The 18,483-nt window shown below is 30.7% G+C and overlaps 1 protein-coding gene across 4 annotated transcripts in view; it reads right to left on the minus strand.

The window, feature by feature from the left end:
* LOC111712605 (uncharacterized) overlaps window positions 1–18,483 on the minus strand; it is a 41,780-nt gene that overhangs the window by 3,300 nt on the left and 19,997 nt on the right. For all 4 annotated transcript variants that reach the window (XM_023487277.1, XM_023487263.1, XM_023487271.1 and 1 more), the window contains 7 exons: window positions 14,669–14,759; window positions 8,809–8,902; window positions 7,053–7,143; window positions 5,048–5,116; window positions 4,923–4,971; window positions 2,149–2,209; window positions 867–949 (listed from right to left, as the gene is read on the minus strand). In XM_023487277.1, coding sequence (XP_023343045.1) covers window positions 867–949; window positions 2,149–2,209; window positions 4,923–4,971; window positions 5,048–5,116; window positions 7,053–7,143; window positions 8,809–8,902; window positions 14,669–14,759 — 538 coding nt within the window. The remainder of the gene's footprint in view (window positions 1–866; window positions 950–2,148; window positions 2,210–4,922; window positions 4,972–5,047; window positions 5,117–7,052; window positions 7,144–8,808; window positions 8,903–14,668; window positions 14,760–18,483) is intronic.

Genomic DNA, 18,483 nt, shown 5'->3' on the forward strand with positions numbered 1-18,483 from the left:
CTTTTCTATGCATTAAATATCAGAAATCAAAAACGACTGTCAAGTCGTTTCTCTTCCCTGTTGGGACACCCTGTATGAAATTGAAATATTTGACCAATAGATTTAATTGGCTTTTTCGCACTTTTATATACTTAAACTTCATTCACTGACAGAATAGTTTGCAACCAGAGTAAAGATACGTGGAAATTGTACTGTACTGTACCGTACTTTTACTGTACTGTACTGTACTGCACTGTACTTTACTATACTGTACTGTAATGTACTGTACCGTACTTTTACTGTACTGTACTGTATTGTACTGTACTGTACTATACTGTACTGTACTGTACTGTACCGTACTTTTACTGTACTGTACTGCACTGTACTGCACTGTGCTTTTACTGTACTGTACTATACTATAATATACTATTTTGTACTGTACTGTACTGTACCTTACTGTACTCCAACAATATCAGAGAAATTGAAGATAGATAGATAGATATATAGATATATAGATATATAGATAGATAGATAGATAGATAGATAGGTAGATAGATAGGCAGATAGATAGATAGATAGATAGATAAATAGATATTTGTCTATTTGTCTATTTGTATATCTGTATATTTGTCTATTTGTCTATTGGCCTATTTGTCTATCTGTATTTTTGTCTGTTTGTCTATTTATTTATTTGTCTATTTGTCTATTTATCTATTTGTCTATTTGTCTATTTGTCTATTGACCTATTTGTCTATTGACCTATTTGTCTATCTGTATATTTGTCTGTATGTATATTTGTCTATCTGTATATTTGTCTATTTGTATATGTGTCTATTTGTCTATTGGTCTAATTGTCTATTTGTCTATTTATATATCTGTGAGTTTACCCTGCGAGTATGATGATGATGAGCAGAAAGACAAGAACAGCTCCACTGAGTACACCAATAATCATCCCCTCAACACTCTCCATCTAAGATAGATCAATAGATCAATAGATCAATAGATCAATAGATAAATAGATTAATATATCAATAGATCAATAGATCAATAGATTAATAGATCAATAGATCAATAGATCAATAGATCAATAGATCAATAGATAATAGATCAATAGATCTAAAATTAAATAGATCAATAGTTCAAAAGATCAATAAATCAATAGATCAACAGATCAATGCGACTTTCCACTTGTATATAACTTGCATGTTTTATTCCACAAGTAAAAATCTACAATATATGTCACCAGAGATTCGATAATACATCAAAGTAATTTTATCCTCCTGAGAGCCATTCAGGGCACAATATGTATTGTTTTTGTTGTCTGCCCATGTCGGTCCTCATTTCAATCAAAGTGTAAGTATGTTTTTGTGTCTGTCCTTCAAGGTCTGTAGTTGCATATATAACTATATATATATATGTTTATATGACGTCTGTCTATACTCTAAATACACCTGTGTATGTGTGCTGTGTCAGATTTTGTATATATTACCCTTAACTAGAAAGAAGTAAATATTTAGAGTAGTTCTACAGTCNCTTAGATCAAAGATAGATACTCAAAAGTGAAAAGAGATTATAGACAAAAGTCCATGGAACCCTAGGATAGAATGTAAAGATAAATATATTGGTTGATTGATTGATTGATTAGGTGAGTTAGTGAGTCAGTGAGTATAGTGAATGGGAAAAGTGACCAAACTTGACTCTCCAAGTAAAGGATTGCAATGGTGCCTAAGTATGTAAGATAAATAATTATAAAGAATGACTACTGCCCAGCTAGATGAATGAGGAATTATCTTGATTGATTTATGTTTAAACAAATGCAAAATTCAAAGCAAATAAAACCTAAAACTTTGGACAACGAGCTAACGAGCAAATTCTAAACTAAGCTGTACACTGTACACTGTACAGGATACTTAAATTTAATATGGTAAATAAATAACTACATGAAAAATTGAATAAGTTAATAAAGAAATAAATGCAAAAGGAAATGATAAACAAAGAAATTCAAAAACTTTTTAAGATTTGGGAAAAAAATAGAAAACAATTCTTGTTAAGAAATAAAAACTTGCAAAGTATAATTTACAATTAAAAGACAAATAGATAAAAAAAATGAATTTAAATAAAATAACAGAAAAATTAATAAATGAGTTGAATAAAAAGATGAATTAATACCTTTATTATTAAGTTGCTTCTTGCTACTCTACTTTCAGATGAAATTTTCTCTTCAGGTTTTCTAAACAAATATATTTTCAAAATTCAGATGAATAGATGACAACCTAAGTCACACATTTTTAAAACATTTTTGTCTGATTTTTGTGATAATTTGTGAACACCTCTGACACTCCCTTATTGTCAATAATGAATAGAAAAACCGGTTTAAGAATTAAAGATCAATCAATCTTTTTAACAGAAGCGTCTAACCTCTAAACATGAAACTTTGGGATAATTTATATCAAAGATATTTTGTTTTGTTTTAACGTTCTCAAACTTTCACAAAATTTTAAATAAATAAAAAGGTTTTTTTCATGAAACTTTGGTTGGTTTTCAATCTTTTAAAACAATTTTTATTGATACAAGAATATTATCTATGTCAGACTATGTAGTCTTTGGTTGGTTACTTTTGAATTGACAAAGCTATAATCTAAGTTCGTCTTATATCTCTCATTTATCAAACCATAGATAAAGATAGATTGCGCATAAGACGACATTTTTCATCTTGAAAGATATAAATGTACAGAGATGTTTTAAAGATATTCATATTATATAGATTAACTAGGTCGGTTGTGAACATTGGCTGTTCTTATGTCATTGAGTACTTGTGGTGTACATGAGTTCTGTAGAGAGAAATTTAAGTTAGTTTAGTCCTTCTCATGTCCTTCTTCAGTTCTCGTCAATATATTGCTCAGTGAAATATTGTTGTTAAAATAGTTCCATTCACGGAGTTATTTTACACTCTATTATGAAATCCATTAAAACACCAAACTACCCCGCTTATCATTGAAGTACACTTTGACCCCTAGAAGTATGAGTTCGCTGACTGTACAATTCTTGGTGATTTTGCGTACATAAGCTATCTATGTTTATTTATTTATCAATGGTCAAACCTCTGATCGCATGTAGACTAGTGCGGATAAGAAACTGTAGAGTGAGACCAACTTAAAGTTCCGTTCCGTCAATTTTACAGATTTAATGATTGGTAAATTTAGATTTTGTTCTATGTTATGGAAGTATAATATAAATACTTACAATGGCTGCATGTGTGCGTATTATTTTTATTGAAAGGAAAGGAAACGGAAACAAATGTGTTCATATGTTTAATTTAATTCAAACCTCTCCCTCCCTAAACCATTCCTAAATATGGAATCGAAACAAATGAACATGAACTTGTCCCCCCCTCTCTCAACCCCCCTCCACCACCTCACTTTATCTTTTTCAATGTAACCGGGTAACCCATTCAACCCACCCATGCATTGAAATGATATTTTCAATTCTATTCTATTCATGAAATCAAGATATCTACATTGTCTTTATATATATTTTGCTTGTCTGGGTGTAATTGTTTGTTTGTATTGAATAAACGTTAAAACGACTGATTTTTTTTGGCAACTCACTTGACCCCAGGGAAGGTCTATGAATGGTCAAACTTAAAAATATGTTGTTAATCGCAGAGTACGATGAAAAATTGTGACTTAAGAGAAATAGTTAAAAGCTAAAATTGTTAACATAATTTTGGGCACGAAACGCCTAAACTAAAGAAGCCAAAGGGTAAAGGTTTATATTGAATTTCGAAAATCGTTCCTAACAGAAGATTTTTTAATCATTTGATTTTAATGAAATGTTAGTATATTTTCTTGCAAAACATTCGATCTTCATTAAATTTTTTAAAATTTTGAAAATCCACGAAATTTTTTGTGAAAATCCCCGAATTATTTTTGTTTTGTTTTACGATGTACACAAAGAGAACATGTTCACAATTAATTTAGAAGATGGGCGCGAAGCGCCCTCTAAGGCTAGTGTTAGTATATTTTCTTGGAAAACATTAGTACTTTTGTATCAGACATTACAACATTTGTAGAACTGAATAAATCTGCTCTATACGAAGTATAATGTTTAATGGTGTGGTGGGTTTATCACCAATAAACCATTCCAACCATCGGTAAGGTTTCATATAATAACGTCTTTATTCAAATACTGCATTCTTTTATAACATCAGTTCTTTAAACTGCCAAATGAAAATTCTTTATGCCTCATATTCGTACCGTCAGAATTTATATCTGTCTATCTGTGAGTTTGTGACGTGTCTGTCATAATAGATATTTGTCTATTCACATGTGCCTCTGTTATCTGTATATATAAAGTAGTAATCTATGTTTGGGTGTTTGTTTGTTTGATCATTACTCAAGAACCCCTTGACCGATTTGCCTTAAATTTTGATTGAGGAACTCGCTAGAACCACGAAAATGTTTATATTTTGGTTTTGAAAGTTTAGTATCAGGCCTCCAGGCAAAACTGGGTCCTCAAGCTAGTCAATATCTATATATATATATATATAAAGTAGTAATCTCTGATTGCCTGTCTGTTTAGATGTCCGATCATAACTCATGAAAACATGGACCGATTTGCCTCAAATTTTGATTGGGGAGCTCAGTAAAACCATGCGCGAATGTTCTTAGCTTGGTTTAAAGTTCCAAGTTGAACGGGTTAACTTTTAAAGTAAAAACTCCTGGCAAAGCTGGGTTTTCAAGCTAGTACATATATAAAGTAGTATTTTTTTTGTATTACGGATCAGAACTCATGAACCCCATGACCGATTTACCTCAAATTTTGATTAGGAACTCTATAGAACCATTGGAATGTTCTTAACTTTGAAAACTTGATAGAAAAGTTCAGTTTCCAGGCAAAGCTGGGTTTCCAAGCTATTTATACATGAATTTGTTTATCTATACCTGTAAGCTTGATCCAGGCAGGTACAGGTCTCATTATCAAATTTTAATCCTGAAAAGTAAAAAGTAATTAATTATTTGATCTCCAAAAATTAGAATAGAACATGTTTGGAAATTAATCTACTGACCTGTTGTACAAGGAACAATTGTATGTAAAGGACACCCACATGTACAGCTATCAGTTTGCCAAACCCGGCCTGTTTGTACAGTACATTCAAGTACACAGTACAAAGTGATTTATTAGTGTTCACACCTGTTAACAGAAATTTTTGAACGTCAGAACATTCCAGATTTAAAAGATGATGATAATCAAGTTGAAAATGATAATGAACCAAATGACGAGATGTTATGGTGTAAATGATGATAAAGGTGATCATGGTGTGGAATTTATCTTTTTTTTGAGAAATAACTATGAATTAAGGCCGGTGAAGAGTGGATGACAATGTTGTTTGTAAGTTTGATAAAGAATAATATAAGATGGATTTAATAAAGAAAATGAGGATAATGAAGAACATAATAACGTTGTTAAGGAGTGGAAAAAAAGGAGCGGTGATAATAATAATATTAGTTTTCCTTGACAATGAAGACGACTTTCGATTTCATTTTAGATTTAATTCTAACAATCTTTCAAATAGCATGGATACAGATAAACAAGGAGATATAGAGAAGCTGTCAATTAACAGCTTCCCTTTGTTTGCTTGTAAACTTGTCATTTGAAAAAAAGCTTGTTAGAAAGAAAAGTCGTCTTCATTGTGTTGATATAAAAGAATAGAATTAAAAAGAAGGGTTGAAAACTTAAAACTGAAAGGAAAAGCATGAAATTACGCAGAACTTATTTTACAGTCAGGACTATAGAATAATAGCACGGGGGACGAATATTAAAAAGGGGGACCAAGCTACGCTCGGTTTGATCACAAACTAGTTTAAATAACTACTTTATTTACTTGACCAAAAAACTATATATAAATTTACTTTGAAAAATCATATATCCAAATTATAATTGCTTTGTTCAAGTATTTAAAGTATCTCAAACTGCTTAATTATTCCTCATAAATGTCAAATTTATTGCTTTTGTTATTTACATACTATACTGGAGACCTTTCTCCTAAAAAAATATACTCTTTCATAACTCCACAGGAAAAATTTTAACAAAATAAAAGAGTATTATGAATAATAATAAAGCAAGGTTAAAATATATTATCTGAAAACGATCTTAAAGAGTATTATGAAAAATAACAATACAAGGTTCAAATATGTTATCTAAAAAGATGATTTTAAAAAAATTGATTCCTCGTAATTTTTGTTAAATCCTCGCAAATATTAATCTTTTAAATCTTGCTTTTACTAAGAAAATTTGAATTCAATTTTCCTTACACCCGTTTTAATCAAATCTATTCCCCTTGTTAGATGCTTATAGAACAAAGAGGAGAAAAGATGACAAAAAGAATGACAAGACACTTTTTACTGAATCAGATATCATGTTATTAAATAAATAGATTCTTTTCGGATCATCTAAATACCTCTTCTCCTATTTACCCCCTCCCCTCCCCACGTTTGAACAATAAATCGGAAAAAAATGTTTAACTAAAGTGCATCTAATAGAATTTTAGATGGAGAAGGGGGTGGGGTAGAGATAGGAGTGTGCATGGAATTGGCAGTATTCCAGAAAAAAGTTTACATTACAAAAAATAGTTTAGAGGTTTTATATTCCTAATCATGAATGAAATTTAGAAAGGGGAATAATGGGGGACTAGCAATTATTTTAGATCTAAGAGACTGCAGGCAAAATTTCAAGTGATCCATATTTAAAAAAGGAAGACCTGTCCGATTCACAATTATGCCCTATAATCCACTAGCTGAGAATCAATGAGGAAGATATCGTCATTTATCTATTTAACTGAAAAGTTTTAAATACTGTTATTTTTTTCCAAGCATATTGTGCAAGTCACTTAAAAAAACACAATTGAAAATAAACAAATTTTAAGTTGAAATTGAAAACATGGATTTGTCATTCATACTTCATTAAAAAAAGCTTTTCAAGGCATGGTTTGTAAATTGGACAGGCTTCTCAATATATAGAGAAATCACTTTTTAAATTAAATTGTTTTTTGAGAAAATTAATATTGAATGTTCCTGCTTCTCTACAAACTGTATCAGCTAGAGAATCCTCACATCTGCAGCTGCAGGTTCCAGAGTTAAATACTTTACCAGGACCACACTTTTTCTACAATACAAGAGTTAAATACTTCACCAAGATCACACTCCTTCTACAATACAAGAGTTAAATACTTCACCAAGATCACACTCCTTCTACAATACAAGAGTTAAATACTTTACCAGGACCACACTTTTTCTACAATACAAGAGTTAAATACTTCACCAGGATCACACTCCTTCTACAATACAAGAGTTAAATACTTTACCAGGACCACACTTCTTCTACAATACAAGAGTTTAATACTTCACCAGGATCACACTCCTTCTACAATACAAGAGTTAAATACTTTACCAGGACCACAGTTCTTCTACAATACAAGAGTTAAATACTTCACCAGGACCACACTTTTTCTACAATACAAGAGTTAAATACAGGACCAGACTTCTTCTACAATACAAGAGTTTAATACAGGACCACACTCCTTCTACAATACAAGGGTTTAATACAGGACCAGACTTCTTCTACAATACAAGAGTTTAATACTGACCACACTCCTTCTACAATACAAGAGTTTAATACAGGACCACACTTCCTCTACAAAACAAGAGTTAAATACAGGACCACACTTCTTCTACAATACAAGATTTTATTACAGGACCACACTTATTCTAAAATACTAGGGTTAAATACACGACCACAGTACTTCTAGAATACAAGAGTTAAATACAGGACCACACTTCTTCTACAATACAAGAGTTTATTACAGGACCACACTTCTTCTACAATACAAGAGTTAAATACAGGACCACACTCCTTCTACAATACAAGAGTTAAATACAGGACCACACTTCTTCTACAATACAAGAGTTAAATACAGGACCACACTTCTTCTACAATACAAGGGTTTAATACAGGACCACACTCCTTTTATTTTGTTAACCACGGATTCTACAAATATAGTCGTACATATTCTTGTTTTGAAACTTTCATACATATATATGCACGATAACCTAGACAAAAGTCAATGATTATCTTTTTTCTTGTTTGTTTTATCAATAATAAAATAATCATTCTCGGAAAATGGACATATTTTCTGTCTAACCTTGTCTATGTTGTCGACCCTGTCTACACTGTAAAGTGTATCTGTAGAATAATTTTAGTGAATATTTAAAAGTCGGAAAATTTGTTCAGGTTTTGAGAAAATGCGAGTGCATGTTATGCAAATTATAATTGCTTTGTTCAAGTATTTAAAGTATCTCAAACTGCTTAATTATTCCTCATAAATGTCAAATTTATTGCTTTCAATTGAAAAAGTAAAAAAAATAGTTCACTATGCAATTTATAACCGTGAAAAATACAGTCTATTCAGCTTGCATAATACAGTGTTGCAGGTAATTATAAATCTTAAATCCATTATAAAACCTTTGTTATTTTTGAGAAACGATATGTTTGAGCTGAGTTAGCTAACTCAAACCAACTCCAAGCATGTTGTTTTTTTGTAATCTATTTGTATTGTATTTGTAATTTGGCTGCTTATCTGTCTATCTGTCTATAAGTCTATCTGTCTATCTGTGTCCAATAAACGTGCACAAAGCGTATCGATAGGGTCCAATTTTTCTGTAGCGACTCTCAAGACCTCAGTGAGGGTTATAGATGGTTAGAAATACAAAAATTATACCGGAAAAAAATGTGATTTTAAAACTTTTTCAAAAATCAAAAATTGAATTGAACCTGTTTCTCTAAACAAGAACACTGGCATTCTGTATCCTCATCCACACTTAGAGTATAGCACTCCTTGTCACATACTCCAGATTCAACTCCACAACTAGATATATATATATATAGATTAGAGTATAGCACTCCTTGTCACATACTCCAGATTTAACTCCACAACTAGATATATATAGATTAGAGTATAGCACTCCTTGTTACATACTCCAGATTTAACTCCACAACTAAATATATATAGATTAGAGTATAGCACTCCTTGTCACATACTCAAGATTTAACTCCACAACTAAACATATAGATTAGAGTATAGCACTCCTTGTCACACACTCCAGATTAAGCTCCACAACTATAGACATATAGATTAGAGTATAGATAGCACTTCTTGTCGCATACTCCAAATTCAACTCCGCAACTAGATATATATAGATTAGAGTATAGCACTCCTTGTCACATACTCCAGATTTAACCCCACAACTAGATATATATAGATTAGAAAATACAGGCATACATAAAAAACTGTAGAAAATGAAAACGACTTTTAGTCTGAAGTCTGATGTACACGAACCATTAAATTGATTTTCAAGTTACTGGTAAAACTTGTTGCTTTAACATGTCGTCTTCAAATTTTAAAGTGTTAGGCGTCCTAAGGTATATTTTAATAGAAAATGTCACAAGATGGTAATATAATCGATTTAAAGGGAAAGGTGACGTAATTTCAAATGACCTTCAATTTATAAGGTTACATGTAGGATTCCCAACGGAATATGTTGCCCCTAAATAGAAATAACATCACAATTCTCACTCATGATTTTTTCCATTATAATTTAGAGCAAACTAAACATATTTTTATACATACTTTAAGTGGAATCTTTAAAATTTGTGATACCATAAAATTTTTAAAAATTTATTTGATAAATTTATTGATTAGTGCTGTCATTAAATATATTAGTTTAGGTAAAGAGAGTATTCGTTACATTGATATCTAGTCAGTCATGACAAATTAGAATATTAAACATTTTTAATCATGAAACATTCAAGGCCAATTCATAGGGGATCTTAAACGAAAACTATTTTCTACTGAAAGGGAATGATCACAAAAGTCATAGATGGGTATTGAATGAACCAGTGTTAAATCGTGAATGGATCCGTTCATCATTTCTATCAAGATTCTTGCACAGATTGCATCCTTTTAAAAAAAAATTCTTTTCTACAACTTATCATTTCTGTTTTATAAAACAAGATTTTAATGGATTAATTTAAACTGATAAAAAATATCTTGATTATTTATGCGATATTATGAATACAGCATATGTTAAATATTCATGCTTTTTTAACACTTCTGCGATTTTGCACTAACATCCTTATTTATGAAATGCAGCTTGGGTTATGTGCAGATTTAATTTTGCAAAAAATAATGCATATTTGCGGAGCTAAAGTGTTGAATGCAGTTCTAGTTTGGTAAAATTGTGGTTTAATATTTCAACACAAATTTGATTTCAAGTTGAATGATTTAAGTCAAATTTGCCCTATATAGTTTCATTCTAAATGCTAAAAATACAAAATTAGCCAAGTTTAAAATACAATTAATTCTCTAAAAATTTTTCATCTTTTCATTCCCATTTTACTTTATTTCAAATGCCAGATTTGTTAAGTTAATTATTCAAATACTATACTGGAGACCTTTCTCCTAAAAAAATATACTCTTTCATAACTCCACAGGAAAAATTTTAACAAAATAAAAGAGTATTATGAATAATAAAGGAGTCAAGGTTATAATGCAAGGAAAGTTAATTGCAGTTGCGTATACTCTACGTACATATTGAAACCAGTTCTCTCTGGATGGAATTAGTAAACAAGAATAGATGCATCAGTGTTTGTTTAGAATACGAGGAGGTTAAAAGCATTAAATTTTTATCATTTTGATAACTCACATAATAGTTTCCTATGACCAGAATATTTCATGGATTTTTATGTGAAAGATTGATACCATGTCAGGCTTCGACATCCGTCTTGTGTTTACATTACCGCCCAGAGACAGTACACTGCATTATTACAAAAGATGAGTACACCTCTGGAATAACTTTCCTTGCATTATAACTTTGGATGGAGAAGAATTTTTATGTCTCTAGCATGGTTTTGTGCAATGTAGATTAATGGAGATACCATTTCTGCCTGGCGACAAATTTTATTCAAGTCGTAGAACCATGTTTGATTGTAACATGAGGGGGCGGAACAATAAAGGGAGTGGTAAGAAGAGGTACAGAGGAGGGTTGATTGTTATTTGTTCTTTACATTTGATAAATGTTACCTGGCCTTATAAAAAACATTTAAGATTTACGCCATGAACATCCGACGCGATGAGGGGGGGGGTGAAAGGATATAGCCCCTTCAAATCTAACCTTGTCCTTTACGGTTTTTGAATACTTAAAAGTTAATTTGAGTCCCTTCGAATTGACTTCTTCAAAGAAAAAGTGATTAATAAAAATGTCCTCTTCCCGAGATACGTGGTTGCAAAGATTCTCCTTGTCTTATACGCAAAAAATACGCTTTGAAATCAGGAACGTCTTTTCGAGGTTCGCGCACATTTTTACATTTACATTTACATATTTACAATTATATTTATTTCAAACATATGTATCACACAGTATGTTACAGTAGAAAATAAAAAATCAAACTATATTCTGTCAAAACAAAACTTTTTTGGTTGATGTATTTGTAGAATTTTACTGACGACGTGAAAGTTAAAAATGTGAATTAAAAATTTCATTATTGCGTGATACGTGTTTTAATTGATCGTATATACATCAAAACTAAAATTGTTTGTAAGCGTTGCGGTGTAATAATGTGATAAATACCCAACCTTTCTAATTTATCATCATTATTATGTACTCGAAGTTTCACTTTTACAGATAAAAAATGTTTATAGAAAAAAATTTTGATTTAATATTTTAAAGATGATTTTAGATTAATATTGCAAACGCACATAAAAATCATTTCAAAATATGCAGAAATATTTGACAAATAAAATCGGAACAGTGATCAAACTGACTAATTTGATTGGTTGATAACATTTTCATGACAATGTTTCGATTATTTATACAGTCGTATTCAAGGAAATTATTTCATAAAAAAAATTTACATTGTACAATCTACAATTTGCAAACCATCAAAAAATTTAAATCGTTAAAAATAAATATGTTTCGACTTTTAGAATTGGGGGGGGGGGGGGGGGGCACAATCTCTACTTTTAGAGGTTTTTAAATATTTCCTCTTCAAACTCTTTAAATTTTAATCTTTGTTATAATTTTTTAAACAAATTAATTTACCGTACCGTTCTGCATTATACTGCATAGAGTACAGTCGGTAAAGTCTTCACTTAATTGTACAAAAGATTAATTTTTGTATGATTTGTTTTGAAATTGACTAATTATATAGTTGCATGATATGGAAATCTATCATCAATATAATACAAAGATAGATAGATATAAAAAGTTGAGAGTTAAAACGAGTAGGATTCAGTAGGCTAAAGATCGAATTAAGATAGAAAAGTAGATTTTAAGCTGCATCCCCTTTTTTAGAGATGTGTCTGCAAATCCATCTATCTAACCAATCAGGGATCTATCTATCTATCTATCCATCTATCCATCTATCCATCCTTCCATCTATCTAATCATGGACCTATCTATCCCATCAACCATCTTCCTATCTAACAATCTATATATCTATCTGTCTATCCAATCACGGACTTATCTATCTACCCATCTATTTATCCCATCATCAATCTACATATCTAACCAATCATGAATCTATCTACCTGTCCCATCATTTATCTATCTATCTAACCATCCCATAAACCCACTAAATTTCTATCCGAAATCTTTAGCATTTCATATAGCAGAACTATCCTACTATGTATTTATCTATCTAACCAATTTTAAATCTATCTATCTATTCAATCATTCCAACCTCTATCCCTAACCATCCCATCATTCCATGTACCTAACTATCTACTTATCCCTTGTCCATATTTCTATCCAATATCATCTATCTATTTATCTAACTATCTATACATCTCATAAACCCATGCTACATTTCTACAACACTTTAGCATCTACAATCTACATATTGCTATCTGTATTTACCTACATCAAGATAATATCTTTGTAATTCTCCATCCTCTGTGTCCTATGCTCAATCAAGATATCTATGTAATTCTTCATCCTCTTTGTCCTATGCTCCGTCACGTTATCATCTCTTTAATTCTCGATACTCTCTGTACTAGCTCATTAACGACATCATCTCTTTAATTCTCCATACTCTTTGTTCTAGTTCCAACAAGATCTCATCTCTGTAATTTTTCATCCTATTTGTCCTAGCTCCCTCAAGATATCATCTATTTAATTCTCCATCCTCTTTGTCCAAGCTCCATCAAGATTTTATTTCAGTAATTCTTCATCCTCTCTGTGCTATGCTCAATCAAGATAAGAACTGTACATGCTATAAACTCATTGGTCTGTAAGCCGTGTCTATAACTCGCCTAACCAATAAGTTCGATTACCGATTAGAGTTGACAATTTATTTTTTAGTTTATATTTTTGTCACGTAGGACTTCATACTTGTTTACTGATTATACTTCATCTCTTGATTCCTATTTATAATTTATTCCTTTAACAATTGACAAGATATTCTAATTTACAACTATTTTATTCCTTTAACAGTTGAGAAGATATTCTAATTCACAACTATTTTATTCCTTTAACAATTGAGAAGATAATCTAATTTACAACTATTTTATTCCTTTATCAATTGAGAAGATATTCTAATTTACAACTATTTTATTCCTTTAACAATTGAGAAGATATTCTAATTTACAACTAAGGAACGCGTACAGCGAAGAAGGNACAACTATTTTATTCCTTTATCAATTGAGAAGATAATCTAATTTACAACTATTTTATTCCTTTATCAATTGAGAAGATATTCTAATTTACAACTATTTTATTCCTTTAACAATTGAGAAGATATTCTAATTTACAACTAAGGAACGCGTACAGCGAAGAAGGTCTAGAGACTCTAGGGTTCAGTTTAAACTGACATTTACATACATCAATCCATCATTTAAAATTGCCTTGTATACTTGGAGTTTCTGGAGTTGCATTTGTGCTTTGGACAGAAAATTTTAGAATATATGTCATCCTTTAGATGTTTAAAGTACAGGTTAAAAAAAAATTCAATAAACATGGAATAAAGAAACGACTTTTGTTATGTTTACCGATAGTTCATGATTTAGTTAAGTAAATAAAAAAAATGCTGAAGGTTCCAAAGACTACCTTAATTGTGGTCTATCATTAAATAACTTACGGTAAGATACAGGTCCTAGTTAAAAGTTTTGTGAGTCTTTACTTTAAAACCAAACTTGACCGATTAACTGTTCAGATTTTCGTATTTGATGTATTATTTTTGTTGGGCTATATTTTAAATATATCAGAATGTTGAGTGAATATCACAATAAGACAGATATGACGTACTTAGTTGTATTTAGTTTTATGTCAACTAGATACAGTGAAACCCTTAATAACAAATACATCGAATGAATTCATCAAATGTCGTATTCTTCACTTTCTGATAATGGAATGTTGCAGATATTTAGTTTTTTAATTAATTTATCATATGGAACTCTTAAAACTGTTCCCGCATATACATGGCTACTTATATATTTTCGCAAATACTGAAATTTACGTAATATAGTATAAAACTCATTGCAAAATTGTCAAGACGACATTTGATAGATTCTTTCGATGTATTCGTTATTAAGGGTTTCACTGTATATAATTGGGACACCCTATAAAAATGTCCTCACCTGCCAATAATTACAGGAACATCTTTTTTCCTCTGTTTGGTTGGAACACAGCTCTGGGTGGAGGTAGGGCAGGCTCCCCCACATCTTAGAACTGAAATAAAACCCTGGATTAGAACCTGATAAATTCAAGAACTGAAATAAAACCCTGGATTAGAACCTGATTAATTTTAAACTGAAATAAAACCCTGGATTAGAACCTGATTCATCTCCTGGATTAGAACCTGATTCATCTTAGAACTGAAATATAAAACCCTGGATTAGAACCTGATTAATTTTAAACTGAAATAAAACCCTGGATTAGAACCTGATTCATCTTAGAACTGAAATAAAACCCTGGATTAGAACCTGATTCATCTTAGAACTGAAATATAACCCTGGATTAGAACCTGATTCATCTTAGAACTGAAATATAAAACCCTGGATTAGAACCTGATTAATCTTAGAACTGAAATATAAAACCCTGTATTAGAACCTGATAAACCTTGAACTGAAATAAAACCCTGGATTAGAACCTGATTCATCTTAGAACTGAAATAAAACCCTTTAAAAAACTCCATTTTTAATATAATGTTGTAATCTCTGTTTGTTTGTCCGATCATCACTCAGGAACTCGGGGGGGGGAACTCGGGAGACCCACGGGAATGTTCCAAATTTTTTTTTGGGGGGGGGAACTCGGGAGACCCACGGGAATGTTCTTAGCTTGGTTATGAGATTCTAAATTTAGTGGGTGGACTTTAATAGCGAAAATTTAGTTTCCTGTTGAAATCGTTCAAGTGCGGGTAAACGGCTGGAGTAACCTTGGCAGCGCTGGGTTCCCAAGTGCTTATAGACAGATAAGAGCTAGTAATGACGCACATACAATAATTTTTTAAAAAGAACGAAACCCTGCTAATTTTTCTCTATAAACGAAATGAACCCCTGCACCTTGTCAATCTTGATTTAGGAAAGAACTCGATATTTAAATATATTTGAATACTACTAATACTTAGAGATAGTTTTAAAATCCTTGAAATTATTCCCATTCAGTAATATATATATATTTATGTGTGTGTGTGTGAATATAAATGACCCCTTTCTGTTAAATGTAAAAAATGTAATTCTATTTTTTGATTATTTAAATATTTTTTACACTCATTCATTATTACGTGGTCGATTTTTTTAGCCCATATTTTTGTCGTTTTGTACCTTTTTATCTTTATTTGTTTTAAATCAAGTATAGTATCTTTGCATGTTACATAATATTATTTTTGTCATGTCCAAATTACTCTTGTTTTTTCTCAAAATATCAGAAAAAAATGTTTCCCATTTTAAGAATTAGAAGAGTCTGTGTTGGGAACAAAACAAAAACATTTTATAATCTTAGAACTGCTCAGGTTTCAGGGTTTTAAACTTCCAAAAAACAGAAAATGCGAGGATTAAAACTTTCATGTATTTCAGCACTTACAAACTACAAACATATTAGGTACATACCTATATAATATATACATATAAAATCTTTATAAACAAAGATTCTTCTTACAGAAAGACCCATAAAATTAACTTGGAAGAGGAAGGCCCCGTTTATGATTTATAAAAGTCCAATAGACATGAACATCAATTTTTTAGTCTTCAAAGACCCATTACTTAATGAGTTAATTTTCAAAATGGGTAAAACTATTTGATTCGTGACAACATAAAATACATAATTTTACATAAATATCGTTTTTTCATTTCACAGTTTTATGAGTCTCACTGTAAAAAATTTAATTTCTTCGCATGTGACACAGACCGATCAGACACATATTTGCAAAGTATTGAAAAATCAACACTATAAACGTATTTTTGCACATTTTATTGTTGAAAAAGTGGTGATAAGTCAGTAGTCAGTGCTCCTCAGATAATATATAGCTATGTGCTCGTATAGTTTTATTGAATTTGAAGTTTATATAAACATTCTACAAACAAATATGTTTTCATCGGCTTATTCAAACTTTAAACAAACTTTCCGGATTATATCTGACCAAAGTCTGATTCATTTTTTTTTCAGATTCTGCCCACCCCCACCCCACCCCTCACTCCTAAGTTTAAATAAGATTTTGATGACAAAACAGATTTTGATGACAAATCAGATTTTGATGAAAAATCAGATTTTGATAACAAATCAAATGTTGATGACATGTAAGATTTTAATGACAAATCAGATTTTGATGACAAATCTGATTTTGATGACAAATCAGATTTTGAGGACAAATCAGATTTTGATGACAAATCAGATTTTGATGACAAATCAGATTTTGATGACAAATCAAATGTTGATGACAAATTAGATTATGATGACAAATCAGATTTTGATGATAAATCAGATTTTGATGACATATCAGATTTTGATGACAAATCAGATTTTGATAACAAATCAAATGTTGATGACATGTAAGATTTTAATGACAAATCAGATTTTGATGACAAATCAGATTTTGATGACAAATCAGATTTTGATGACAAATCAGATTTTGATGACAAATCAGATTTTGATGACAAATCAAATGTTGATGACAAATCAGGTTATGATGACAAATCAGATTTTGATGATAAATCAGATTTTGATGACAAATCAGATTTTGATAAGAAATCAAATGTTGATGACATGTAAGATTTTGATGACAAATCTGAATTTGATGACAAATCAGATTATGATGACAAATCAGATTTTAATGACAAATCAGATTTTGATGACATATCTGATGTTGATGACAAATCAGATTTTGATAACAAATCAAATGTTGATGACATGTAAGATTTTAATGACAAATCAGATTTTGCTGACAAATCTGATTTTGATGACAAATCAGATTTTGATGACAAAAGATTTTGATGACAAATCAGATTTTGATAACAAATCAAATGTTGATGACATGTAAGATTTTGATGACAAATCAGATTTTGATGACAAACCAGATTTTGATGACAAATCAGATTTTGATCATTAACCGTATCAGATTCTGATCCGAACTTGTACTGTGATTTCGAAATATTTGAATCTGACCCTTTATCATAATTCTGATCAATGATCAGATTCTGATATTAAATTAATCTGAGAATATATAACAGAACATTTTTATTCATTAGAAGATTTTAAACCCTAATGAAATCTAACCTCTACCATTCACTTGATTCTGATCCTTAAATACAACTTCTGATCTAAAAATCTTCACTAAATTGATGACATAAATCAAGTTGAATGACCTAAACTACTCCTCGCCTATAATCCCTATTTCTTAAAAGCTTAAATTCGTATTTTTAAAAGGGAAGGAAAAGAACAGTCTAATCCGTCCGTCTCGAGACAAACCTAATCATAGATCAGAATAAAGATAATAGAAAAAACTTTTAAATGTTTAAACGATTTTATTGTTTTTCAAACCTGTCTCAACAAAGAACCAAAACTAAATTGACTTCTAACTTTAACCAGTTTACAGAAAAAATCACAAAATCTATTAAAATAGATTATAAATTCCGTCGTTTCTTTGCGAGCTTACAGCAAACTTAGTATTGGGCTTCTCAATTATTAACCAGTTCATACGAAATTTAGTCTTTTCCATTGCAAACTAAATTTTCTAATCTCTATATTTCTAAAACCTGATGTTCTAACTAAGATTATTCTATCCAACAAAATACATAGATTGGAATATCTAAGGTCTACGACATTGGATTGCAGAGTTTGTGGCAAGACTCAATGATTTGTTAGTGGTTCAGCCAAGGCCCGGAGAAGTCGTATTCAGAGGCGTTTACATGCACTTTTAGCTACGCTCGGTTTGATCACAAACTAGTTTAAATAACTA

This window comes from Eurytemora carolleeae, unplaced genomic scaffold (genome assembly GCF_000591075.1).
Source record: "Eurytemora carolleeae unplaced genomic scaffold, Eaff_2.0 scaffold49, whole genome shotgun sequence".
Classification (NCBI taxonomy): domain Eukaryota; kingdom Metazoa; phylum Arthropoda; class Copepoda; order Calanoida; family Temoridae; genus Eurytemora; species Eurytemora carolleeae.